Genomic DNA, 23,863 nt, shown 5'->3' on the forward strand with positions numbered 1-23,863 from the left:
TCACGGACCTGGGATTCTCCGTGAACTACGCCAAATCCCACCTGGTGCCCGCGCAAGTCGCACTGTTTCTGGGAGCGAGGCTCGACACAGTGTCCCTTCTGGCCTCCCCGTCGGAGGAGAGGACCAGGACCATCTTGGGCAAGGTGCAACGGATGTTGGTGGCCGACGCGGCCAAAGTGAGGTCCATCAAGTCCCTCCTCGGGATGATGTCTTCCTGCATCTACCTCATTCCCATGTGCAGGCTCCGGATGCGCCCGTTGCAAGAATTCCTGGATGCGCGCTGGATCCAGACGACGGGCAGCTTCGAGGAAAGGATCAAGCTCGACGAGAGTTTCCGACGAGCGATACGGTGGTGGGGCACCCGCGCGCATTTGACGGCGGGCATGGACTTCCAGACCCCAGCCCACCAGGAGACTGTGACCACGGATGCCTCCCTGGAAGGGTGGGGAGCGCACACCGAAAATCTGCACGCAAGGGGACTCTGGCTCCCGACGGAGAAGTCCCTGCATATCAACGTCCTGGAGCTCCGTGCAGTGTTTTGGGCCCTCAGGTCCTTCCTTCCGTCCCTCAAGGGCAAGGTGGTGAGGATCTTCACCGACAACACCACCACCATGTTTTACATCAGGAAACAGGGCGGAACCAGGTCCCCAGCGCTGTCCAAGGAGGCGCAGGACCTGTGGCATTGGGCCGTCGCCCAAGGGATTTTTCTGGTGCCGTTTCATCTGGCAGGGATAAAAAACACCATCGCCGACTCACTCAGCAGGGAGCTGCGCTCGTGCCATGAGTGGGAACTACGGCAGGATCTGGTGGATCGCCTCTTCCGACGGTGGGGCACACCCCAGATGGACCTGTTCGCGACGGCGACGAACACCAAGTGCCGGAGGTTCGCCAGCAGGTTTCCCCAGACGAGGAGCATGGGCGATGCTTTCTCGTTCCCCTGGGAGGGCCTGTTCCTCTACGCGTTCCCTCCCTTGCCTCTGCTAATCCGGCTCGTCAACCAGCTCAAGAGGTCACGGTGCAGGATGATCCTCGTCGCACCTGCCTGGCCGAGGCAGATATGGTTCCCGGACCTTCTGGACTTGTCAGCGTCCCCGCCGATCAAGCTGCCGGCGGACGTGGATCTACTCTCCAGGGAAGGAGGCGCCATCCTCCACCACGACCCGAAGTCGCTGAACTTGCAGGCCTGGCTCCTGCAGCGCTAGAGTTTGGAGGATACGACATACCGGCCGATTGCAGAGAGGTTCTTGCAAAGGCCAGGGCGTCCTCGACTCTTAAATGCTACGGACACAAATGGAAGAGGTTCTCTGTCTGGTGCCACGCACAGAAGATTAACCCTCTACGGATTACGGCTCCCCAAGTACTGCGGTACCTGCTGACGCTGGCCAAAGCTGGTCTGGCACACGCGTCCATCAAGATTCATCTTGCTGCGATCTCCCGATACACCAGAACCACGGGGCGGGCGTCCTTGTGGTCTCATCGTCTGGTGAAAGAGTTCATGAAGGGACTGTTCAGATCGTTCCCGCCGGTGAAGGCTCCGGCCCCGGCGTGGGAGCTCAACGTGGTGCTGACCAAGCTCATGGGGCCTCCGTTCGAGCCTCTGCACTCGGCCCCGTTGAAGTTTCTATCGTGGAAAACAGCTTTTCTTGTGGCCATCACCTCCGCACGACGAGTGGGAGAGATCCAGGCCCTTTCCTGCAAGGCCCCGTACTTGACTTTCCACGACACGAGGGTAGTGCTCAGGACGCACCCCTCCTTCATGCCCAAGGTACCGTCGGACTTCCATCTCAACGAACCCTTGGTGTTACCTGTGTTCTTCCCGTCGCCTTCGTCGCCGGCTGAGAGGACCTTGCACTCGCTGGATGTAGCTAGAGCGCTGAAGTTCTACGTGGACCGCACGAAGGGTTTTCGGAAGACGTCACAACTCTTTGTGAACTTTGGACCTGTCAATCAGGGGAAGGCTCTCTCGAAGGCTTCCATCTCCAGATGGCTCTCCGGCTGTATCATGTGCTGTCACCGGTTGGCAAACCGACCGCTGCCTGGCCGTCCGAGAGCCCATTCCACCAGAGCGATCGCAGCTACCACGGCGTTCCTATCTGGTGTGCCCCTGCTGGACATATGCAGGGCTGCTACGTGGAGGTCGACGCACACCTTCACGAAATTCTACTGCGTCGATCGGGATTCCATGGTCGGCCAAGCAGTGCTGCGCAACCTGTTCGCCTGAGGTGAGCCTGGTGAGGAGGTAAGATGCTTAATGTTGAGTTTGATGTAATGCTTAATGTTGAGCCTTTGCCAACTCCCGTGGTTGTGCAAGTGTGTACTGCTATGTATTCTTTATTCATGAGCATGTGAATCCATGCCAGACCCCATGCTGGAGAAGGAACAAGTTACTTACCTGTAACTGTTGTTCTCCAGCATGGGTCTGGCATGGATTCACATGCGTACCCTCCCGCCTACCCCTCTGCGGCTCTTCACTTGGTCATACTGCCACTTCACGTGCTTCCAAATCTGAAGATGGCTGCCAGAGGCGGTGCTTAGGTAGAGGGCAGTCATTGGCTGTGGTCATTATGACGCAGAGACCAGTGATTGGTTATTACTACGAAAGACAGATCAGAAACGAAACTGATACTGGTTTTTTCTTTACCGAGGATTCCCAGCCTGACGGGGAATATTCATGAGCATGTGAGTCCATGCCAGACCCATGCTGGAGAACAACAGTTACAGGTAAGTAACTTGTTCCTTTTGCAACTTTCTCTCATAGTTTCTTATGGAACCCATTCCTCTTACTCTGTTTTAATCCTGTCCTGACTTTTTGAATGGAAGTAAAGCCTTCAGCTTTATTTCCCCTTCGCTCATTGTTATGGGCTAACTGATCAGTTCTTCAGACTATCAGTACTGGGCACCAGTTTCCCTTTTTGAATTCCTGTACTTAACATTGCACACACCTTTACAATGCAGTGCAATGGGAATGCTTTTGTATCACCCTAGCTTTTTACACATGTGATATTTGGTTACTTTTATATGTGCCTAAAGACAAGCTGGTGGTGGCAGATACATTTTTACCCTTTTTGCAATGTTATTGGTGTGCACCTTCGTGTTTACCACATGTGAATACTAAACGTGGCTAGTGCCCTAAAATGTCAGTGCCAGGTTGTCGCTTGGTTTTTTTGCTATATTGTAGTTTGTGTGTCTTCTTGCCTTTTCAGGCCAGGAAAGTCCTTCTAATATCGTGCACTTGCTCGGGAAGGCTGCTGCTTTTGCAGGCTTGTCACTATCTTTTACAAATGCTGTGATACCCTCCCCTCCCCCTGCCCCCCTCCTGCCCCCCCTCCCCCTTCCCGGGTCTGGGTGTTGCCATAAATGTTAAATTAAATACATAGTGCTGCTCTTGTGTGTTACCCAAGAAGAGGGTGGGACTGTCTAATCCCACTTCACTTCCACGATCGGACAACTACTGGCTGTTTGAAGGGTGTAAATCCTTGCCCTTGGATGGGTTGGAATTGCTTCCAGCTTACATTTTGAATAAGAGGACCTCTGCAGTCATTTTTTCACTTCACCTTTGGAGCCAAGAATCCCTTGAAGAACAGCCTACATGGCTCCTTAAGTGGCCAAGCATCCATTCCAGTATCCAGCTTGGAGATCAGGCAGAGGGGCACGGCTTTACCGGGCCAATCGCAGCAAGAGATGCAAGGCCTCTTTAGGATTTTGTCTTTGGATCTTCAGTCTGCTGATCTTCTATGAGGGAATGTTGGCTCCAACGCTGATCTCAAGAAATTAATGCATAGGTCCTCTTCTTATCCAAACCCACAGGTTGGGAGCAAGTCCTAGCCCACCAATGGTAAGGATCGGCACCATTCAACAGCCTTTGGTTGTCCAGTCAGGGGCAGCTACTGGTTTCCCTCTTGCCCCACACCAAGACTCTGGAACCACAGATGTGGGGTGGAACTAGACTGTTTTACCCCCTTCCTGCTCCACATACACACAAAGGCAGCACTAGCCCGTGAAAGAAGCGGCTTTCCTGGCAAGTTCATGACCTTATAAGGGATTTCCTGACCTACTTTCCCAGTTCTGACAGTCTGAAGGACCACCCAGTTGCCCCATAACAATGAGCAAAAGGGAAGTGAAGCTGAAGGCTTTACTTCCCTTCGAAAAGGCAGAACAGACTAAAAAAAAATCAAGCTCTATAGAAAAGGAGGTAAAGTTGCAAAAAGAGAAATCTTTCTTAATAGTGTACGTGCACCACCGTAAGGTAACTAGTTACACAGCCGCAAACGGAAGGTTGTGCAAAATCTGCCTTAACTTCCGGGGGAGGGATACACTGTTGGATGGTAATCAGACCATTTTCCTTATTTAATGTGGGTATCTCGGTCCTAGTGAAGCTATCATCACTGGTTCGACAGGGGTGTTGGGAAATCGATAGACCAGTCACAATGCGGATTTGTGAGTATTAGATCAACATTAGTAGTGATATTAGAATGCTTTTCAGCGTAATAGCTGTTTTTAAAGATTATCCTGCCCCTCTGGCATTGATCTGTTGATGTCTTTCAGTTGTTGTCAGAGGACGGTGCACCTGAGCTACTCCCATGTAGAAATGTGGGTTCGCAAACGGTTTGTGTTTAAGCTTCATCACATTTTTCTTGGGAGCCAATGTGAGCATGTTGATTAATGGGGCTACTCTTAAACAGCTTTGCACTAGAGAAAGGCCCCCAATATGGTTATCCACTTTCACCCCTCTTATTCAACCTTGCAATGTAACCCTAAGTGGGGGCAATAAGCTGTCTATATTAAGTTTCTGGTCTTGAACCTCTAATTTCACTGATGGGGATTTTTGGGCAAATCTCTGATTGAAAAGATAATTCGGGAAAGTCTGAGGCCCTTTCACTCTCGAAGACCTGCTTTACGTTTTTCTTGTCAGATTGGAGTTTGAAATACTCCGGGGATGAATACCTGTGGTTTTCAATAATTTGCGACATCAAGTCAATATTGTCAATTCATTATGTGGTGGCTTTGGGCAAGATGAAAGAGTGAGATAAATGTAATCAGACCAGGTGCGGCAAAGTGAACGCTGATGCTTGAATCACATGCTCCCTCCCTAATGCGAGGCTCAGAGAAAGTGTTGCACACATTACAAACAGTAGATGTTTGTAAATATACCAGACTTCTGAGGCCAAGCTCTGCTCTCAATACTGCATACTGTCAGTAAACAATCTGAAAGCATAGGACCATAGGGAGTACTGATAACTACCTGCACTTGTAGTGTAAGGATGATGGAACTGGAACGTTCCTGTTAATTCCCAACTTCTAGTTTAGAAGTAAACAATTGGTAAAGATCCAGACTAACCTGTAGATGGTAGAATATGCATAGCATGCAATTATAAAGAGATGCAAGCACTGGGAAGACTATTACTGCGCAAGTAATTTTTGTCCTATTTTTCAGACTTTGATGTTAAAACATCAATAGGGCTATTTTAAGTAACATTAATGATAAGGGACTTATTGTGGGCTGATGGGAACAAACCCTGCCTCTCATCGTGGTACTGCGGAACAGTAAGTATTGATGATACGAAACTATTCATGCGTAGCTGGATTTCTGCAGATACCCTGCAAACAATGACATTTTGGTTCACCACCTGATGATAGATTTTGAGTTTGTGAGATTGTGGTAGAAATTGACCGTGGGCAAGAGGTAGATGCCATAAACTCTGTATGCTACTAAAATGCACACCACTGAGGATGTCCACAGCATCTCCCCTCACTGCTCACATTGAGACCCTCAACGTCCACCCTTCTGAGGTTCATAGATGATGACACGGGCATATGTGAAGGTAGCAAGTGGACGAGTGGTATGAGGAACTAGGGTGACGGATCCCTGACGGCCAGTGGGAGAATATGTGGATCAGCATATGGGGGGCTCAAGAATGGGAACCTAGAACTTTGGTTGCTTTTCAAACCATAGAGGGTCAATTTTGGGGTGCATTGGACCTCAGAATGCATTGTCGTGTGTTCAGAAGTCGGCCCCTTTGCATTGTGGTAGGGATGTTGCCTCAATGATCCATGTTTTGTAAGTGTGCAACGTTGTCCCAATGCTGGGATGATGTGAAGAGTCAACTTTGTACTGGGCTGCGGTTTGCAAGTGGACGAGGAACTAATACTACATCTGCACAATATTTGTAGCCCCCTTAAAAATAAACTCTGGTTAATCTCCAAAACTGCAGTTCTAAAACTAAGGTGATGGTGAGTATGTGGTTGCCCACATCCTGGTGCCTGAATGTCTGTTTCTGGGCAGATTGTGGGGCCAGTGGCTCATCATGATTGCATAGCCACTGCCAGTTTCTTTGTTGGAGCCACGTGCAGCCGTGGACGGCCTTTGCAGCTGACCAGAATCAACTCCAGGGCCTGATCTCAAGTCTCCCGTTGGTTCTGGACCAACCAGTGGACTGACAAGCTCCATCCTGGGCTACCTTACTGCAGCTGTCGCTGTTCCCAGTGCATCCTTGGAAATTGGAGAACTCTCAGCTTGTACTACAAGATGCCTGCACCTGCACTTTCAGCCTTCTTGCATCAACAGAAGCCATGCAGTAAATGCTTCTTTGTTCTTCCACTGAAGATCGCATGTCGCCACCTGATCATAGGTGACTACTGTTGCAGTCCGTCTGCTCCCTGGAGGTGTCAATGGTCGCCTGTTTTGCAGAAATCTTCACCTTTTTATCGCATGTATTTTCAACTGGAAGGGGCCTGGAACTGAGATTTAAGCTCTGCAACCAATCAAAACCAAATCATGTGCCCAAAAGTGATCTCTGCACCTGCGACTCCGTTCCTCCTTCGACCAGACTAAGGAAAGAACGTGTCCCCAATGGATTCTGGAACCTCAGAAGTGGTCTCTGGAGTAATCGGGCGGTGTGTTAGCATACCTGTTTCTTTCCCTCCAAACCACCATACTTGTGCGACAAGTCATGTCCCCAGCTCTTTGCTGACTTTCTGGTGATCTGGTAAAGTATCCCTTCCTATGCCTATCCTAGAGTAGTGGTATTGAGAGAGTTACTTACCAGAACTTTCCTTAACTTTTTGGAACGTCGAAAAAAACTGGCATCATCCATCACATAGCAAACCAACCTGAAAAGTATAGTTTTGGAACTGATGATTTTAGGGCACAAGGCCCCGAACCATCTTAGGGCTGGACTAAGTAATAGCTAGGGATTTGTTTGTGTTGCTCTAAAGTGCTCCTACTGAACTGTATGCTTCTGAGGGCTTACCTGGTTTACACTGGCTATTGCATCGTATGTTTTTTATCTTCTAAGGATGAATGTAAATGTTTTATAGTAAGTTTGTAAATATTTGCCTTGAGATTTCATTGCCTAGTTCGTATATTGAAAGACAAATAATTGTATATTTATGTACTTTTTATTTGAATTATTGTTGCTCTGTGTGGACTCAATGTAGCCCTAAACCACTCTGACAACTCGTAAGCCTTACCACTCTACTACTACCACCTTCATTGGGTTTGCCTAGAGTTCAGTGTTTTTTCTGTTTACAATAATAGGTTGGCCTCCCGATAACCACCCACAGGGTTGATTGTTGAAATCCAACTTAAGAGGTTGAAGGTTATTTTGGAGGGAGGGTAGTAGGTGGTTAGAGTAGCAGAGGGAGAAGAGGGAAGTGCGAGGCAGGGGGTTGAAGGCCAGACACAGGTAATTTCGGAGTGGGATTCGAAGGGAAGCAGATGAGGGCAGGAGGAGGTTGGAGGGTGGAGATGACTGAAGTGGGAGAGAGATGCGACCTGGAGAAAGTGAGAGGGGAGAGATCAAGAGAAGTGGAGGGTGGGGCCATGAGAAGGTGGAGAGAACGATAAGACTGGGAAATGTGGTGTGGAGGGAGATTGACACGGAAAAGGGGGTGGGGAGAGAAGAGACGAAACGGCTGTGGGAAGTGAGGATAAGGTTGGGAGATTGTTGTTGGGTGACAATGGGCACCAGGACAAAGACTACACCACTAGGTACCGAGGACTCCCCTGAGGGAGTTGGAGGGGTAAGGCCACAGCCTTTAGGACACCCCTAAAACGGGGATAGACCAGACAGTAGGGGTGACCTGACTTTTGTGAATTGGCACAAAATTGTCCTGTTGGATTAGTGAGATTGGGCTAGGGAAGTGGTAGCTGACTCAGAGGGTGAGGAAAAAGGTGTACAGGAATCATACCTAGATTAGGTCAAATTGCCCATTTGTACATCTTTATAACAAAAACAAACTTATTTGAATGTGTCTAGGGACTCATTTAGCACTTGCATTGTGCCCCTCAGCAGCCATCCACCTGCACAGTAAGCTGCCCCCTACCTCTTCCCCTTGGATTCCCTGCTGCACACCCCACCCCTCTCCAGCCTGTTCCCTTCCTCCCCTCCTCCCAACCCGCACCCCTGTGCGACCTGATTGGTGACCGCTACGGCCATGTGACCGTAATTAAGGAAGGGTTTGGAGCTTACACTCTGTGCACGGCTTGCAGGCCTTCTTTAGCTCTGGGCCTCTGGCAGCAGCTATCCACCTGCATGGTAAGATGCCCACTGCCCCCTGCTTCTCCACCTTGGATTCCCCGCTGCACACCCATACCTCTACAGTCTATTCCTGTCCCTCTTTCCTCCCAACCCACCCCCTGTGCAACCTGATTGGTGTCCGCTTAAGCCATGTGACTGGAATTATCCTCTTCTATGGCCTTCCCGTGGCAGCCTTGCCCAGGTGGCTGGCTGATGGGCTTGGGGCTAAGTGCGGATCCGCTCTGGGCAGCTCACATACCTGTTTGCCTCTGGCTGCCTGGCGGGGCACCATACAGCGTCAACTAAGGTAAGGTGGTGTGAGCGGTGAGCACAGCCATTGCTGTGTCAATTAAAACCATGCCACTACTCCATTAGTACCACCGTCAAATTATAACACTGTAGATTACGTACTACACCCCTAGATAGCCAGTTAGATTTATTAGGAGTTAACTGTCTGTCGCACTTGGATGTATTTTGGGGGCAGGAAATGGGTGCACCTAGATGTATTTTGGGGGCAGGAAATGCACCTACATGTATTTTGGGGGCAGAAATGTATCGAAATTAGATGGATTTGGTTGGTGGACAAAATGTGGCACTCAAGCATTAGCCTGTCCAGTGTGCCCGGAAGTTTTATGATGGTATTGCGACCACAGCACTCGGAAGATTATAGGGACAACCGGTCCAAGTGCCTTGAAGACATACGAGGACAGACTGTTTACTGCACCTAGAAGATGTTATAGTTCCACTCAATAGATGTACTAGGACAGCCAGTCTCTTACAACTGACCATGGTATAGCACCTGGAAGATGTAGGATGTTAGCCTGCCTTTGCTCTTAGAATATTTGTGATGATAGCTGATGATTTCAGCAAAGATTTGTCTGGGTAACCCTGATTTTGCAAATCGAAGATCTCTATGGATAGATTTGTACTTGTAAGATGTATTAGGACAGCTCTCTTTTGTGCTCTCAGATTTATCAGGATAGCCCGCCTAGCCTTGGTATTGGATCTGGAAGTTTCTTGATGTTAGCTAGTTTTTTGCGCTAAATTTGTGAGGCTAGCCTAGGGCCTGCCCAATGATATACGAGGCCCGATATGGCACCTAGAAGATAAGCACATGTAGGCTAGCACATGTGTTGCATTCAGAAGATATTGGGCAGGTTAACCCATGTATTGCTCTTAGAAGAAACTGTGTAGGTTAGCTCATGTATTGCTCTAGAAGAAATTGTGAAGGTTAGCAAATTTACTTAGAACATCTGTGGAGGTTAGAAGGATTTGAGGGCAGTGGGCTGAACTTTGATGGATCTGAGAGTTGCCACTTTGCGTTGCACCTTATGTTAACCTGTCCATTGCGCTCGAAGATGCATCATGGTAACCTACCCATTGCACTTAGAAGATCTATAAGTTAGTCATTCAAACACAAAAGATATATGCAGGTATACTTGATATTGCACTCCTGATGCGTGGTGATAGCCTAGTATGGAACGTAGAAGATATGTAGTAAGACTATAACGTTAGTGTGTTTACTGCATTTAGAGAATCCTATGATACCAAGATTTTAAGGTAGCCTGTCTGTCACGCCTAGAAGATGTCCTAAGATAGCTGGTCTATTTGCGCTTGGAAGACTGAGGGTAGACTGTGTATAGTGCCTAGAAGAGCCTATGCGGGTAGCTTGTCTTTCCACACAGATGATCTGATCACACAGCGAGATCAAAGATGAGCTCCATCTGAACTTAAGGTACGTATAAACCCACCACTTCCACAGACATTCAAATCCAGCGACAACTATTGACAAATTTGGACTAGCTAGATACGCAATGTCTTCACCTCCTTATACTAGAATTGCCTCAACACCTCTGACAACAGAATACAGCGACAAACTACGACAGTATTCGGTCTAGCTGAATACAAGTTTCTTGCACTCTCGTGACCTTCCTCAGCGCCCATTCAGATGCCTGACCTCTTGGGTTGCTTACTGGAGGCTTGGAAGCCCACCCAATTCCTAATCTCGTCAAAATGCGCACACACATTCGAAGCCTTTTCTGGGAATGTTCCCATGCCAGGTCTTCGGTCCTTGAGGGCGTTGCGACCTCAAGCGCGTTGAGGCCATACAAATGGGAAAAGGCGCTACATTAATTACTACTACGTCACGGTATCTTACAGTTGACACATGGTTATATGCGAAAGACTGATCCTCCGATAAGTTACCATTGGCTCGTGGTTACTTTTTATAGAATGTTACCAATCGACTTACTATGGACTGATACTTGCGTATAATTGTAATGTATAGCTGTCTGTGAAACTCTGTAGGGTGCTATAGGCCATATTGAGTGTTTTGATAGTAACAGGATGCTTGGATATTCTCCTTCCTCAGAGGCTGGATACAATAGAGTCCCTCTGCTAATCGAAGCCTGATTTTCCATTTTCTTATAGTTGGATGTAATTATTGCTGACTTGGATGGAGGGACAGTGACAGTTCCAGAATGCATTCACATCCCTCTACTTCCCGAGCCGCTCCTTCACCGCACCCAGGATGCCCTCTCTTTGGTAAGCATAGATTCTAGTTTGAATTCAGTTTTTACTTTTTACTGTACAGTGCATGGGCTTTTTTGCACATGATTGCCATTGAGATTTTAATATTTAACACTTTACATCACAAGAGATTCCAAAATGAATTGAACTATGATTTTTCAGCATCTACTCATTTCTTTTCTCTTGCAAAAAAGCTGCTTTTAATGTTTTACAGTTTTAGAATATGACTTGGTTTAGCAGCATGAATCTACTCTAAATTCACAAGCTGTTCTTTAGCTCTTAAATTCGAGGGTGGACGATTCAATATAAGTAGTATTTTTTAAAAGTCTGTATTGAGAACTCTCTAAATGTGGACCAAAAACCTACACAGCCTACCCACAGCTGCCATTTTTAGATTATTTTTTTCTGCCATTAGGTTCAGTCTGAAGCAACAAAAGTAGTAGCCCAAGAAATAAATTGAGTTGAAGATTCAGCAGATCACTATGGTTCATTTGAGGGCTGTTTTTCAACGATGTTATAGAAGGATGAATACATTTGGCTGATTTCATAGCTCTTCTATTTTCTGCACTTGGGCTGTTGAAAATAAAGCAATTCCTATAGTTTAACCTTCATGTCTTAAATTATTCCTCAAGTAGAATTGGTCAAAGTTTATTGTAAAGTTTGCAGGCATAAATGCCTCTCAATAGTCTGTCTCTTGGATATTGAGGTATGTTCACCTCTAATGAAGGGGGGACGTGAATAGGGGTGTGGGGGGGGGGGGTTGCTCAGGGGCTGCACCCTCTCCTTGGGAACTGTGAAAATGTCACCAGGAAAATAATCATGTGAAAGAACTGTCTGCGAAAATAGTTTTAAAATCTAGTGTGAAAAGGTCAGAAACAAGACTAACACGTAGGCAGTTTTCTAGGACTTTTATATCTTATACTCAAAGTAAAAAAAAATAACTACTTTCCTGAAACCTATACATCCAAGCCCTACTCTGTAACAGAAACAAGTAAAAAGGGTGCTTGTGAGGATGTCTAAATATGAAGATGTCCTCGGTCCGGATTCCTACTCTAACCTAGTCCTTTCCCTACCTCTCAAAAGAAAATAACAGGACAACAAAGATATACTTGTCGGAACTACTCACTGAAATATGGCTTCTGGCATCCGATCCCAACCCTGTGCAGCTTTACCATAGGGCATTGCCTATGTTTACTGTTCCAGTTATAAAGTTTGTGTCATGCTGGAGTGCCATCCCAGGACTCCAGCCCAGGTCTTTGTCTCTCTTACCAGTCTAGGTTTCTGAGTCTTTCTCTCTCCAGGAAGACTTGCGTCTTTCGTGCATCCCAATCTGTGGTTCTCTCAGTCACTCCCCACTCTGGTGTTTTCCTCCTCCTCAGTCCCACACTTTGGGTTTCTTTTAGGCTCTGTCCACTTGGGTTTCTTTTAATCTCTCCCCACTCTGGGGCTTTCCTCCTTCTCAGTCCCCAGTATGGGTTTCTTATTTCTTTCACTCTCTCCTTTATCTGAGGTTTTCCTCTTTCTCAGTCCCTACTCTTGGGCATCTTCTCTACCTACTGTGGGGCTTTCTTCCTCCTGCTTCCCCGCTCTTGGGTTTGCTTCTTTCTTGTTCCCATTCAGGGGTTCTTTCAGTCTTGCCATACTGTGGGACTCTTGCTTGATTTGCTGCCTGCCTCCCATTCCTGGGGAACCACTGCATACCGGATTTTGTGAGTGGTGCTCCTCTGGAGGGGATTTGAGTTTGCTCAGCTCTCTTGCTGCCAAGCTGCTTAAGAACTCATCAACTGGACTCTGCAGGGACATTTAAGCAGCTTCTTGCCAGTGCTTTACTTCGGCCCCTCTCAAGGTGGCTCAGTCTGCTGTGCCACTCTGCACTCAAAGTGCACGTCGCGGGCCGTCGCAGAGTATCTGGCGTTCTCTCTCTTACTGGCCATACACCCTGTGGGCACATGGGTGCAGTTAAACTCCACGGGACCTGCAGGGACTCTCTCCTGATTGGATATTCTAGAGATGCTCCTCTAGGTGGCTGGTTGGTTCACTCACTTCTCTGCAGACCTCTGTGGAGATTGGGCACAGCATGGGTCAGACGCCAAGCCAGCCATTATTAAGAGGGATAGGGTTATCATACAACTTAGCCCCAATAAAGGTGTTAGTGTCTGGGAGAAAGGGATGGTGACTTGTACCTCTCTCAGGGGTTTTCCTGTCCTTCTAAGGGGTAGTCCCCTCCAGAGGAATCCCACTGATCCTGTCACCTAGTCGGTGTTAAGCGTACCTGGATCCCTGCCATATTCCTAAAGAGGGTGGCTCCCCTTTGGGGAGAGGTGTCGATTGCCCTGGATTCATCATAGGGGGTGATACTGTGCAAGCAATTTACAGTGTGAAAATGTTGCCAGTGGTAATGTCGCCAGAAAAGCTTTTTTTTAAACATACAAAAGTACAAGGCTGTATCCCTAATAATGACCCAAACCCCTGATAATGGCATGAAATCGCAGGTCCTCTACAATTAACCAACACTAACTGCAACCCTTCTTCTACCCCGAATGCTTAGGCTTTCCTTTACTCTAAAGCATCTTATTTTCATTTGACATGATACAAAACACCAAATAAATAGAAAGCAACCTTAAATCCAACCCCATCGCTAGCACTCCATACTCCGTAAGTTCCATAGCCCTTACCTTAACCCAATCCCATGATGTACACTAACCCTACCCCTACCCTAACCTGAACTCTGATGCTTAACCTAACCATTACCCTACCATAACTCCTAGGTTTTTCTTAGCCCCGTCCTTCCCCAGCATCACCAGCCCCCTACACTTCTGTATCACTTTTTTAATTGTAACCCAAACCTTTACTCTGTGAATCCTAGCCTTATCATAACACCCACCCCAACCATGACAACCTTCATTCTACCCTTATCAAACTGCAACATCACTAGTCTGCCAAAACCACCATGATCCAAACCCTTCCCCAATTCTAATCAAACACTTTACTCTAACCCTAACCACTAGCCTTACACTAACCTAACAAAAAACAGGTAATCACCAACATTCTACAGAGCCCTAACTAAAATACTGCATTTTGGGCTACTTTTCATCTGCATTTTTTTACCTTTTTCTTGGAGTCTTGTTCACTGCAGACATTTTCACAATAATGTTTTCCACTATTTTAGTTGGCAACATTTTCACTCAGAGTTAGGAAAGATTTTCCTTTTGCAACTTTTCCTCCATAGTTTTCTGTTTGGTAGATTTTCATTTGTAAGTGAAATCCCATTCACATGCGAGCCCCCCACCACTTTTTGCTGGACTACTGGGTTTTTTGTCAGTTCTCCTGAGTAAGTGGTAAGCATTTCCCACTCACTCATTCTTTTACCCTATCTTGGGGATCCTTTTGTAATTCTTTACTTTTTTTTTTTCTTTTCTTGGAGTCATGCTTTCCTCCAAGTTTTGTGACACCTATCGTTGACTTGCAGCACACAGCTTGCTCTCTGCTGTGTTGCTGGAAAGCCTCTTGGGCTTCCCTTTTTATTTTCTGTTATTTCCCTTGTCGGAACACATCTTCTCAAGGGCAGGGAGATATTTTTTTCTGTTGTGAGATCAGCACACCCTGCCGTATGTGAAGTGCTGAGTGGTTACACTGTATCCCCTTTTTAGCTGTTCCTGTAACTTTTTGCTATGGCTGAATGGCTGGTGGCAGTGGTTTTATCCTAATGACTTTTGTGCAATTTGTACTCCCAGGCTGTACTCGCATCCACAGTAGTACACAGAAAGGCAACCACTTGTCAAGTCAAGATGGCTTGACACTTTGTTGTCCTTCTGCAGTGCAGCGTGGGGGAGGTCCTGGTTTGACTTTTGTCTTCGGCAGGAGGCCTTTGTGAAGCTCGCCAAAGCGCAGGTGTGTCTGTGAGGACAGGAAACTGGGAAGGACTCCAGAACTCGACTGTTATTTGTCTTCTGGTGTGCTTGCCTGGAACCAGTCACAACTGGCTGTCCTAAAAGGACAACCAGCAGCCACAGTTTGAATGGTGCATGGGAGCTGATTGGCTGGGTTCCTGCATAAGAGGCATGAATCCTGAAGCTGAAGACAACATAAGCACTGGAACAGAAGAATCTATGAGGAGAAAGAGTAGAGACTACAGCCGCTTCCAGACGATCGTAGATGCTGTCTGACCCTGTCTTCCAAGCGTCGGGCGAGCCCAGAAAAGGACTCTTTCCCTTAGACTGGTGTGTCCAATCCATCTCAAGACAACCTGCATTTCGAGCCATCCCACGAGCTGTGACCTTCACCGGCTGCAAACCGCTAATACCCTGTGACCTGTGGCCTTTGTGCAGTGCACTACCTTCTGAAGATCAAATCCTCCCTCCACTTTGGTGGACTCCTTCCAGACCACGAGATGCAAGATTCCACTCCTTGAAGTCCCTTCACCAGAGTGTCGGACCGAGAAAGCAAGAAAAATCGACCAGGCGTTAAATGTTCACTTGTGCTTTCCAAAGGAAACTAACATCACAGAACCACAACAAATTCTTAGCTTGGAGCCCTTTCACTCGACTACTGCTGCAAGATCCATTCCAGTGTCTCTTCTTTCATCTGCCTGACCAAGAATCCGGTGACTGGGTCTGATGCTGCTGAATCGCCGGGGCATCGTGCTGCATCCTCTTGTTCATGTATAAGGTACTGTGAGACTCTTGGTAGAACTTATCTAGTGTTGTTCTGCTGCTTCTTTGTTGCTGCAGTAGTGATTTGCTTGTTTGGGAGTTTGCCGAGGCCTAATGTCTGTGTGCCTTCAGGGAGCCTTCCCCGAGTGCCCTGAACCTTTCCCCCAACAAAGAGTGTTACTTGCTACTGAAGACCGCCTCTGGAACCCTTTGACTTTCTGCAGCTTCTGCAATGCTTGTTTGACACTCCAATCTGACTCTCAGACACTCATAACTAGATAGGGATGGACCACTAAAGCCTAAGGCCTCTGTGAACTTACTACAAATATTTACCTGCTTAATGTTAGTCTTGTTTCATCCCTTTTTACCTGAAACGGATATTCTGAAAGTTATTACAAAAGTATTTTGTTTACCTTTGAATTGCTTACTGCCATTCTACAAGTATTACCAACGCGATTTATTTACCGTAAAGAGACATTAGTTTGAAGTTACTTATTGTGTTATGGTACTTAACTTACAGAAGAATCGCCTTTAATTTATATATAAAATAAACCATTATTTTTATATAGCTTTTACTGTGTCAGTTTCTCTTTGGCCTTTGTGTATCACTAAAGCCCTTCCTCGCTCCTAAAATGCGCTTGGCTGCTCAGCCATTGCTACCAACAAAACCTGTGTAGTTCAGCCCTATACTAAACGTTGCAGCCCTGTGTGCCAAGTGTGAGTCTTCTAAAGTCCCACCTAAGGTGGACTTTTGTAAAATTCACTAACATTTTCTATGAAAACCCATTCTTTTTGCTTTGTTTTTGGTTCCCTCTTGACTTTTTGAAGGGAAGTGAAGACTTCAGTTTCACGTCCCTTGAGTTTTGCTCGTTGTTATGGGGGAAACTGGCTAGCCCTTCAGACTGTCAGTACTGAGAAACTATTTGCCTATTGAATTTTTACCAATATCGCACTGCCTCTTGCAGTTCAATGGGGATACTTGGCATTCCCCCTAGCGTTTTATATTCTGTGTTTTTCTTTACTTTTATGTGCCTAAAGACAAGCTGGTGGCAGCGGTTATATATTTAGTTTTTGCATCATTTTACTCCTGCACTTCGCGTTTACCATAAATGGCTACTAAAAGTGGCTAGCAACCTAAGATGGCAGTGCCACAAGACGTTTCGCTTGTTTAGCCATTAAGATGGATTTGTAGATTCTGGCCTGGTGGAAAGATTTTACGAGGCCTACCTAGTTATAGTGAACAAGGTTCTCTGAGAGGTTTGCCATAACACCACAAAGTTTTTTCTGAGCAGTCAAGGCTTATTCTCACGCGTGTGAGTGGGTCAGGGGTCCTCAATGAGTCCACACAATAATTCAATTTAGACAGTAAGTATAAAACATTTATTATAGGCTTTCTCAGTATACTGAAAGATTAATCTAACTGCTAGTATTATCACACAATACTCTGATACAGATATATTCAGTTGCCATGGTTCAGATATGCATTAGATTAACTTATTTATTATATGATGATCTGAAGCCCAAGCCCTCCAATGATAAGGATCTGCACCATTTAAACAGTCAGTAATTGTCTCACCGCTTCCCGTGACCATCGCATCTTTCCGAGGCAAGTGCATGACCTTATAAGGAATTTCCAGACCTAGCAAGGCAGGAAAATGGCCAAACAATATGTCCAAAGAAGCAAGCAAAATTTTGTGGTGTGGACATTTTAGGGCATAGCCACATTTAGTAGCTATATACAGTAAACGCAAATGTGTACACTAAAAATAATGCAAAAATTGGAAAAATGTATCTGCTGCCACCAGCTTGTCTTTAGGCACATATAAAAGTAATATCAGAAGTCCCAAGTGTAAAAAGCTGTTGGGGTGTGTGTGGAGGGTTGGAAGGAGGAGGTGGACACTTGGAGGATATTGTAAATTTAGTTTATTCAGATAATAATAATGCCTAACTTTCCTTATTGCTAGAGGGGTTTCACTGCGTGTATAAATAACTAAATGCGCTTGTCAGTCAGGAAGCCCAAACTGAAAAGTGTCCTCTGTTCAAAAACTACTCTCACCTGAACCTTCCACTATCTTAACTAACTTAATTTAGACTCTAGCGATTCAACACACCTCCTGAATGTCTTTGCTCCCCCCCCCCCGGACCCCTTTCTTGGGGTTATATCCCATTCTTAAAACTTGCTTTCTCAGGCTTATTTGTAACTCATGACCCTTTTGTCCCCTTTGCATTTTAAGGTTTCTATCTGTAATGTCTCGTAATTTCACTGGGACAAGTTTCTCTTGGTGCCCACACCCCAATTACTTCTCTTTGGGCCTTATTTGTTATCCTCCTGATTTATGTTGATACAGTTCCACTTTAATGGCTCTGAATTTGGTACTTCGTCAATTTCACTGGCACAAGTTTCTCTTGTTCGATAATGATGCCCCGGCTGTCTCCCGGAAACCGGGTTCTTCCTGTTACCTATGTGTTTGGAGGGGGATGCTTTTGGGGTTAGATTCTCTTCTTTGTCTCGATCTTTCGTGTTTCTCTGCGTTGTCGGTATCTCGCCTTCAATCTGCTTCCTTGTCATGTCCCTGTATGACTGCGGATCGCAGTCAGACCCCCGTGTTGGGTGGTTTCAGCGTTGCTAGACAAGCGGTCAGCCCACCACAGATTCGTTGTGGTCACTGCACCACCGGTGTACTGTTTTGTTACTCGTCTGGTTCCCGCTTCTTGAATGCTGGAATGCTTGTGCTTCACTATGCCGTTCAGGACTCTTTTGAAAGTCGCAGGCTCTCTGGTTTGACCTCCTCCATAACCTGGTAACAAGGCTTCCCGGGCTTACGCTCTTCTCTCTGTTCACAGTGCGCCTTGGCTCAGCATCTTATCCTTCCCCAGCCTAATCTTCTCCATTATGTGTCTCTCATCTTATAGAGACCGTTCCTTCTTCTTGTGCGTAACTGGTTATTTCAGTTTTACCTTCAGCCAAGTTGCCGTCCCTTGCAATTTTCTTCATATCTGATGGTCCCATATATGCCATGATGGTGGAGGGCTTAGGGAATTACTTGGAGGAAGGGGAGTCCTTATCCTCTAAGGGGAGTCTCCCAGTGAGGTTCCACTTTCCCAGACCCCTACGCAGGGTGTTGAGGACACCTCCCTAGCCTCAAAGGGGGATGCTCCACCTTGGGGAGAAGGGATGAATACCTGCGATTTGTCACAGGTGATTAAAAAAAGTATCCCCGTTGCACTTCACGCTACGCTGCTGTGTGCAATGTTAAAAAGTGCAAAAATTCAAAAGGGAAACCAGGTTTCCCCATACGGATATGAGCAAAAGCGAAGCTGAAAGCTTTACGTCCCTTAAAGTAAGAAAAGTTTTAAAAAATAAAACAAAATGGATGAGCGTCTATATGAGCTACAGAGGGAAACTTGCAAAAAGAGAAATCTTCCTTAACAGTCGGAGCCAAGACTACTTAGAAGAGGAGCATTTCTCTGAAGTATCAGAACTCATTGTGGCAGCCAACCAGCATTATCTTCGACCATCCCAGCGAAACCCTGCTACCTTGCTGATCTCTCGAATTCCTTCAATGCTGCTTCAAACCCTGGGACCAAGCATTGTCGACCCCCCCCCCTTCTTGCGGACCCTTCCCTTGAAAGCCTTCCGAGGTGGTTGACAAGCTTTCTTGGGGCCTAGCTCCCTTCTTTGGTCACTGTTAGTAAAGGTTTTCTTTTTGCTGCTTTAATCCCATAGACTTCTATAGGGCACCCTTTCTTTTTTCTTTGAGCCTTGTCTTGATTCTTTGGAGATAAGTAAAGCCGCCTGCTTTACTTCCCTTGCCCTTTTTTAATCATTCTTATGGGTGAAACTGATAAGTTCCCAGGTATATCTCTTTGTGAATTTCTTGTATTGTTACAAAAGCACACATCACACCTAGTGGTACAGATTTTGTATAGAGCCTTGCAGAACAGCATCTTGTTTCAGCTGGCCCATCCGGGAGGGGCAGACAAGGAAGCAGATTCCCTAAACATAATGGGGCGCTCCAACCACACATCTGAGCTTCACGTGGTGGTTTTGGGAGAGCAACCCCTTCAGTGGATAGCTTTGCTATGGAAGCAAGCAGCAAATGCCAGTTTAGTGCGTTCAGGGAGGGGATGGGGATGGGGATGGGGATGGGGATGGGAATGGGGAAGGGGAAGGTGAATGGAGTGGACGCTCTAGTGGACATGTCTGTGTATACCTTCCCCCCCTCTTACTCTGTTCATCAAAGTTCCCCAGAGGTTTTGGAGAGCCAAGAATTGCCAGATTTTCCTAATCGCACCACATTGGCCGAAACACCACTGGTTCTCCAAATATTTGCACATGACATCTGGACCACCTCTCCTCCCTTGCTTTCTCCATCTTCTTCACCAACAAGGGAGGGAGGAATTGTACCATCCCTCCCTGCAATTCCTTTCCTTGGCACTTTGGTACCTGAGCAAATTACTAAATGACATCTTGGGTATCTGGAGACCATATGCGGATACTAGTAGCATCCAGGAAAGGTTCACCACTTCTTAATGTAGAGTAAAATGGCTTTGATTGTATCATTGGAATGGCTTTGATCGTATCATTGGATGCTCAACAAATCAATGAGCTCTCAAGTATCGCTAGATGATTTATCTTTCCTTTTAAGCTTAGTATGCCCAGAGATGCATGTCTCCTCATTCCGGACCTTCCTTCCGGCTCTGGGTGCGTACCAGTCAAATGACAAAGATTTTTTTTTTTTTTTAACAAATCTATTGATTTTATAATCCAGCACAAAACATTAACACATTGTTGTGAAAGATCGAACTATCAGGGCCAAACGTAAAATAGCACATAATATATTATTGGCAAAATTTGCCAACACAGATTATTTCTGCAGTACCACAACAGAAATAGAGCAACATGACAGCGAATGGTGCATGTAGGGACAACCAGCATGAACACAGCCCATTGAGTATTTTCCAGACCCCCCTCTGTTTTGCATAACAAGTAACTTTGGGTCTCACCCTAAGTTACCAGGGGAATCCAGACATGGACCCCCTTGCTCACTGCTCTTAGAGAGGCACAGTTTCACCTCACTGATGATGCCCAACAAGGCTGAAACACGTGTATGGGGTTGCTGTGGTACTCTTGTTCAGAGGAGAATTGCCTAGCATTTCGGTGATGCACTGCCGCTGGGCAGGACAAAGACTGATATGCGGGAACATTTATTATCTGTGAAAAGAACAGCGAGCTAAAGACTTGGTTGAGACTCTCCCAGGGGCCATACACCCAAGAACAAGGCAATGGGCTGTGTTCGTGCTGGTAGAGTTTCCCAAACCCCCCTCTGTTTTGTGTTATAGAACATGCCCACTTATGCAACAGTTCCCTGGTGTAGTATACTCTGTACAGGGTTTTCAATTGAATGAGTCTAAATCGGGCCAGGATTGCTATTGCTATCGCTCTTAGAGCCATTAGGGCCTCCTGCCACTCTTCTGCCTCAATGGTCCCCATGGCCATATCCCATTTTTGCTGAAGTGTCTGGTGAAACTACAGAGGATTTGATACAAAGTCGAGATTGCCTTCCCAGCAAGAGGTCTTGTAGGTGTGTTGGCTTCTTCACCCTACTGCCCCCGAAATTGTGACATGGTGTGCCTCGTAATCGACGTACCGCCAAGTGACCCGTTCCTTGTCGCTGGAAGCTTACAGAGGCCGCAGCAAGGCCGGTGGATACTGTCGTCGCCAAGGAGCCCAGGGTGGCAAGGCCTCGGCGAAACAGGACTGAACCGGCCGTGACGTCAGGGGCCCCCACCTAAGCAGCCCAGTGGGAGGCCAGCTGGTGAACTTCGTCGGCATTTGCGAGTCCATCTCCACCGACCGCTGGGTGCTGGATGCCCTGGCCCACGGGCACACTCTGGAGTTCTAAAGGAAGTGTCCCCATTTCCCACCTGTGGCCTGGAAAGAAAACCACGTTCCACAGCTGCTTCTGGAGGTACGAGCCATGCTGAGAAAGGGCACGATGGAACTTGTCCCAAAGAGGCTCCGGGGCTCTGGAGTATGCTCACAGTACTTCCTCGTCTGAAAGACGACTGGCGGCCCATCCTAGACCTTCGCCGCCTCAACAAATGCATCAAATCCCAGAAGTTCCGGATGGTTACCCTTCAGCACATGCAGGGACAGCTGGAGGAAGGCGACTTCCTATCGTTGCTGGACTTGGAGGATGCCTACTTCCACAGCCCCATACACAAAGGATATTGAAAGTTCCTACCTTTCATGGTTCAAGGGCGGCACTACCAGTTCATGGCCCTGCCCTTCGGGTTGAAGTCAGCTTCAAGGGTCTTTACCAAATTCCTGGCAACGGTGGCGGCACGGCTGCGCCTGCAGGGGATCCACGTATTCCCCTACCTGGACGATTGGCTCATCCGAGCAAAGTCAAGAGAACTCACCGTCGACCACACAGCGAAGACTGTACGCCTGCTCACAGAACTGGGATTCTGGGTCAACTTTGCGAAGTCCCACTTGGTACCGTCGCCGGACGCCCTGTTCCTGGGAGCCAGACTCTACACAGTGGTGCGGTTGGCCTCGCCGTCGGAGGAAAGGATGAAGGCCATCCAGGGCAAGCTGCAATGGCTGTTGACCATGGAAGTGGCCAGGGTGAGGTCCATCAAGTCTCTGCTCGGCATTATGTCATCGTGCATCTACCTCATGCGTCTGTGCAGGTTGCAGATGCGGCCAGTGCATGAGTTCCTCGACGGCTGTTGGATGCAAGTGGCGAGAAGCTTCGAAGACCAGATCCCCCTCAAAGAGACTTTCCGTCAAGCGATCCGGTGATGGGGCACCTGCGCACATCTCGCGGCGGGCATGGACTTCCAGACCCTAGCGCACCAAGAAACGGTGACGACGGACGCTTCCCTCGAGGGATGGGGAGCGCACATCGGAGATCTCAATGCAAGAGGCCTTTGGCTCCCGGAGGAGAGGTCCCTGCACATCAACGTCCTCGAGCTCTGGGCCGTTTTCTGGGCTCTCAGGTCTTTCCTTCCGTCCCTCAAGGGCAAAGTGGTGCGGGTCTTCACCGACAACACCACCCCAATGTTCTATATCCGGAAACAGGAGGGCACCAGAACCCTGGCCCTATCCAAGGAAGCGCAGGATCTGTGGCACTGGGCCGTCGCCCAGGGGATGTTCCTGGTACCTTTTCATCTGGCAGGAGTAAAGAACACCGTCGTTGACTCACTCAGCAGGGTGCTGCGCTCTTGCCACGAGTGGGAGCTTCGGCAGGATCAAGCGGATCTCCTATTCCGACGGTGGGGCAATCCCCAGATCGATCAGTTTGCGACGGCGATGAACACTGCCTGAGGTTGCCTGAGGTTCGCCAGTAGGTTTCCCCAGCCGGGGAGCATGGGCGATGCATTCTCTTTCCCCTGGGACGGCCTGTTCCTGTATGAGTTGCCGTTGCTTCTGCGACTCATCAGTCAACTCATACGGTCCCGGTGCAGGATGATCCTCGTCGCACCGGCGTGGCCGAGGCAGATATGGTTCCTGGAACTTCTGGACATGTCAGCGTGCCCCCCCACTCCCCCTCAGTCAAACTGCCGACAGACGCAGATCTTCTCGCCAGGGAAGGAGGTGCCATCCTACACACCGTGTGGGATCTCTGACCCTGTCGGCCTGGCTCCTGCAGCACTAGAGTTCAGAGGCTACGATATCCCGGCAGACTGCAAGGAGGTACTTTCAAAGGCCAGGGCATCCTCGACTCTCAAGTGCTACAGGCATAAATTGGAGGGGTTCTCTGTCTGGTGCCGCGCACAGAAGATCAACCCTCTACGGATTACAGCCCCTCAAGTGCTGCCGTACTTGCTGTCGCTGGCCAAGGTGAGGCTGGCACATGCCTCCATCAAAATCCATCTGGCAACTATCTCCGCTACACCAGAACTCGGGGGCGATCGTCGCTGTGGTCTCATCGCCTGGTGAAGGAGTTCATGAAAGGACTGTTCTGCTTGTTCCCGCCGGTGAAGGCTCCGGCCCCGGTGTGGGAGCTCAATGTGGTGCTGACCAGGCTCATGGGTCCGCCATTCGAGCTCTTGCATTCGGCACCGCTGATGTTCGTGTCGTGGAAGACCGCATTTCATGTGACCATCACCTCTGCTCGACGAGTGGGAGAGATCCAGGCCCTCTCCTGTAAG

General features: G+C 47.7%; 1 protein-coding gene across 10 annotated transcripts in view; it reads left to right on the forward strand.

The window, feature by feature from the left end:
- The window catches only part of SBF1 (SET binding factor 1), a 2,512,102-nt gene that overhangs the window by 628,456 nt on the left and 1,859,783 nt on the right, over positions 1 to 23,863 (forward strand). For all 10 annotated transcript variants that reach the window (XM_069629502.1, XM_069629505.1, XM_069629506.1 and 7 more), the window contains one exon: positions 10,950 to 11,063. In XM_069629502.1, coding sequence (XP_069485603.1) covers positions 10,950 to 11,063 — 114 coding nt within the window. The remainder of the gene's footprint in view (positions 1 to 10,949; positions 11,064 to 23,863) is intronic.

The sequence above is a fragment of the Ambystoma mexicanum genome, chromosome 12 (assembly GCF_040938575.1).
Source record: "Ambystoma mexicanum isolate Mex_15411 chromosome 12, UKY_AmexF1_1, whole genome shotgun sequence".
Taxonomy (NCBI): Eukaryota; Metazoa; Chordata; class Amphibia; order Caudata; family Ambystomatidae; genus Ambystoma; species Ambystoma mexicanum.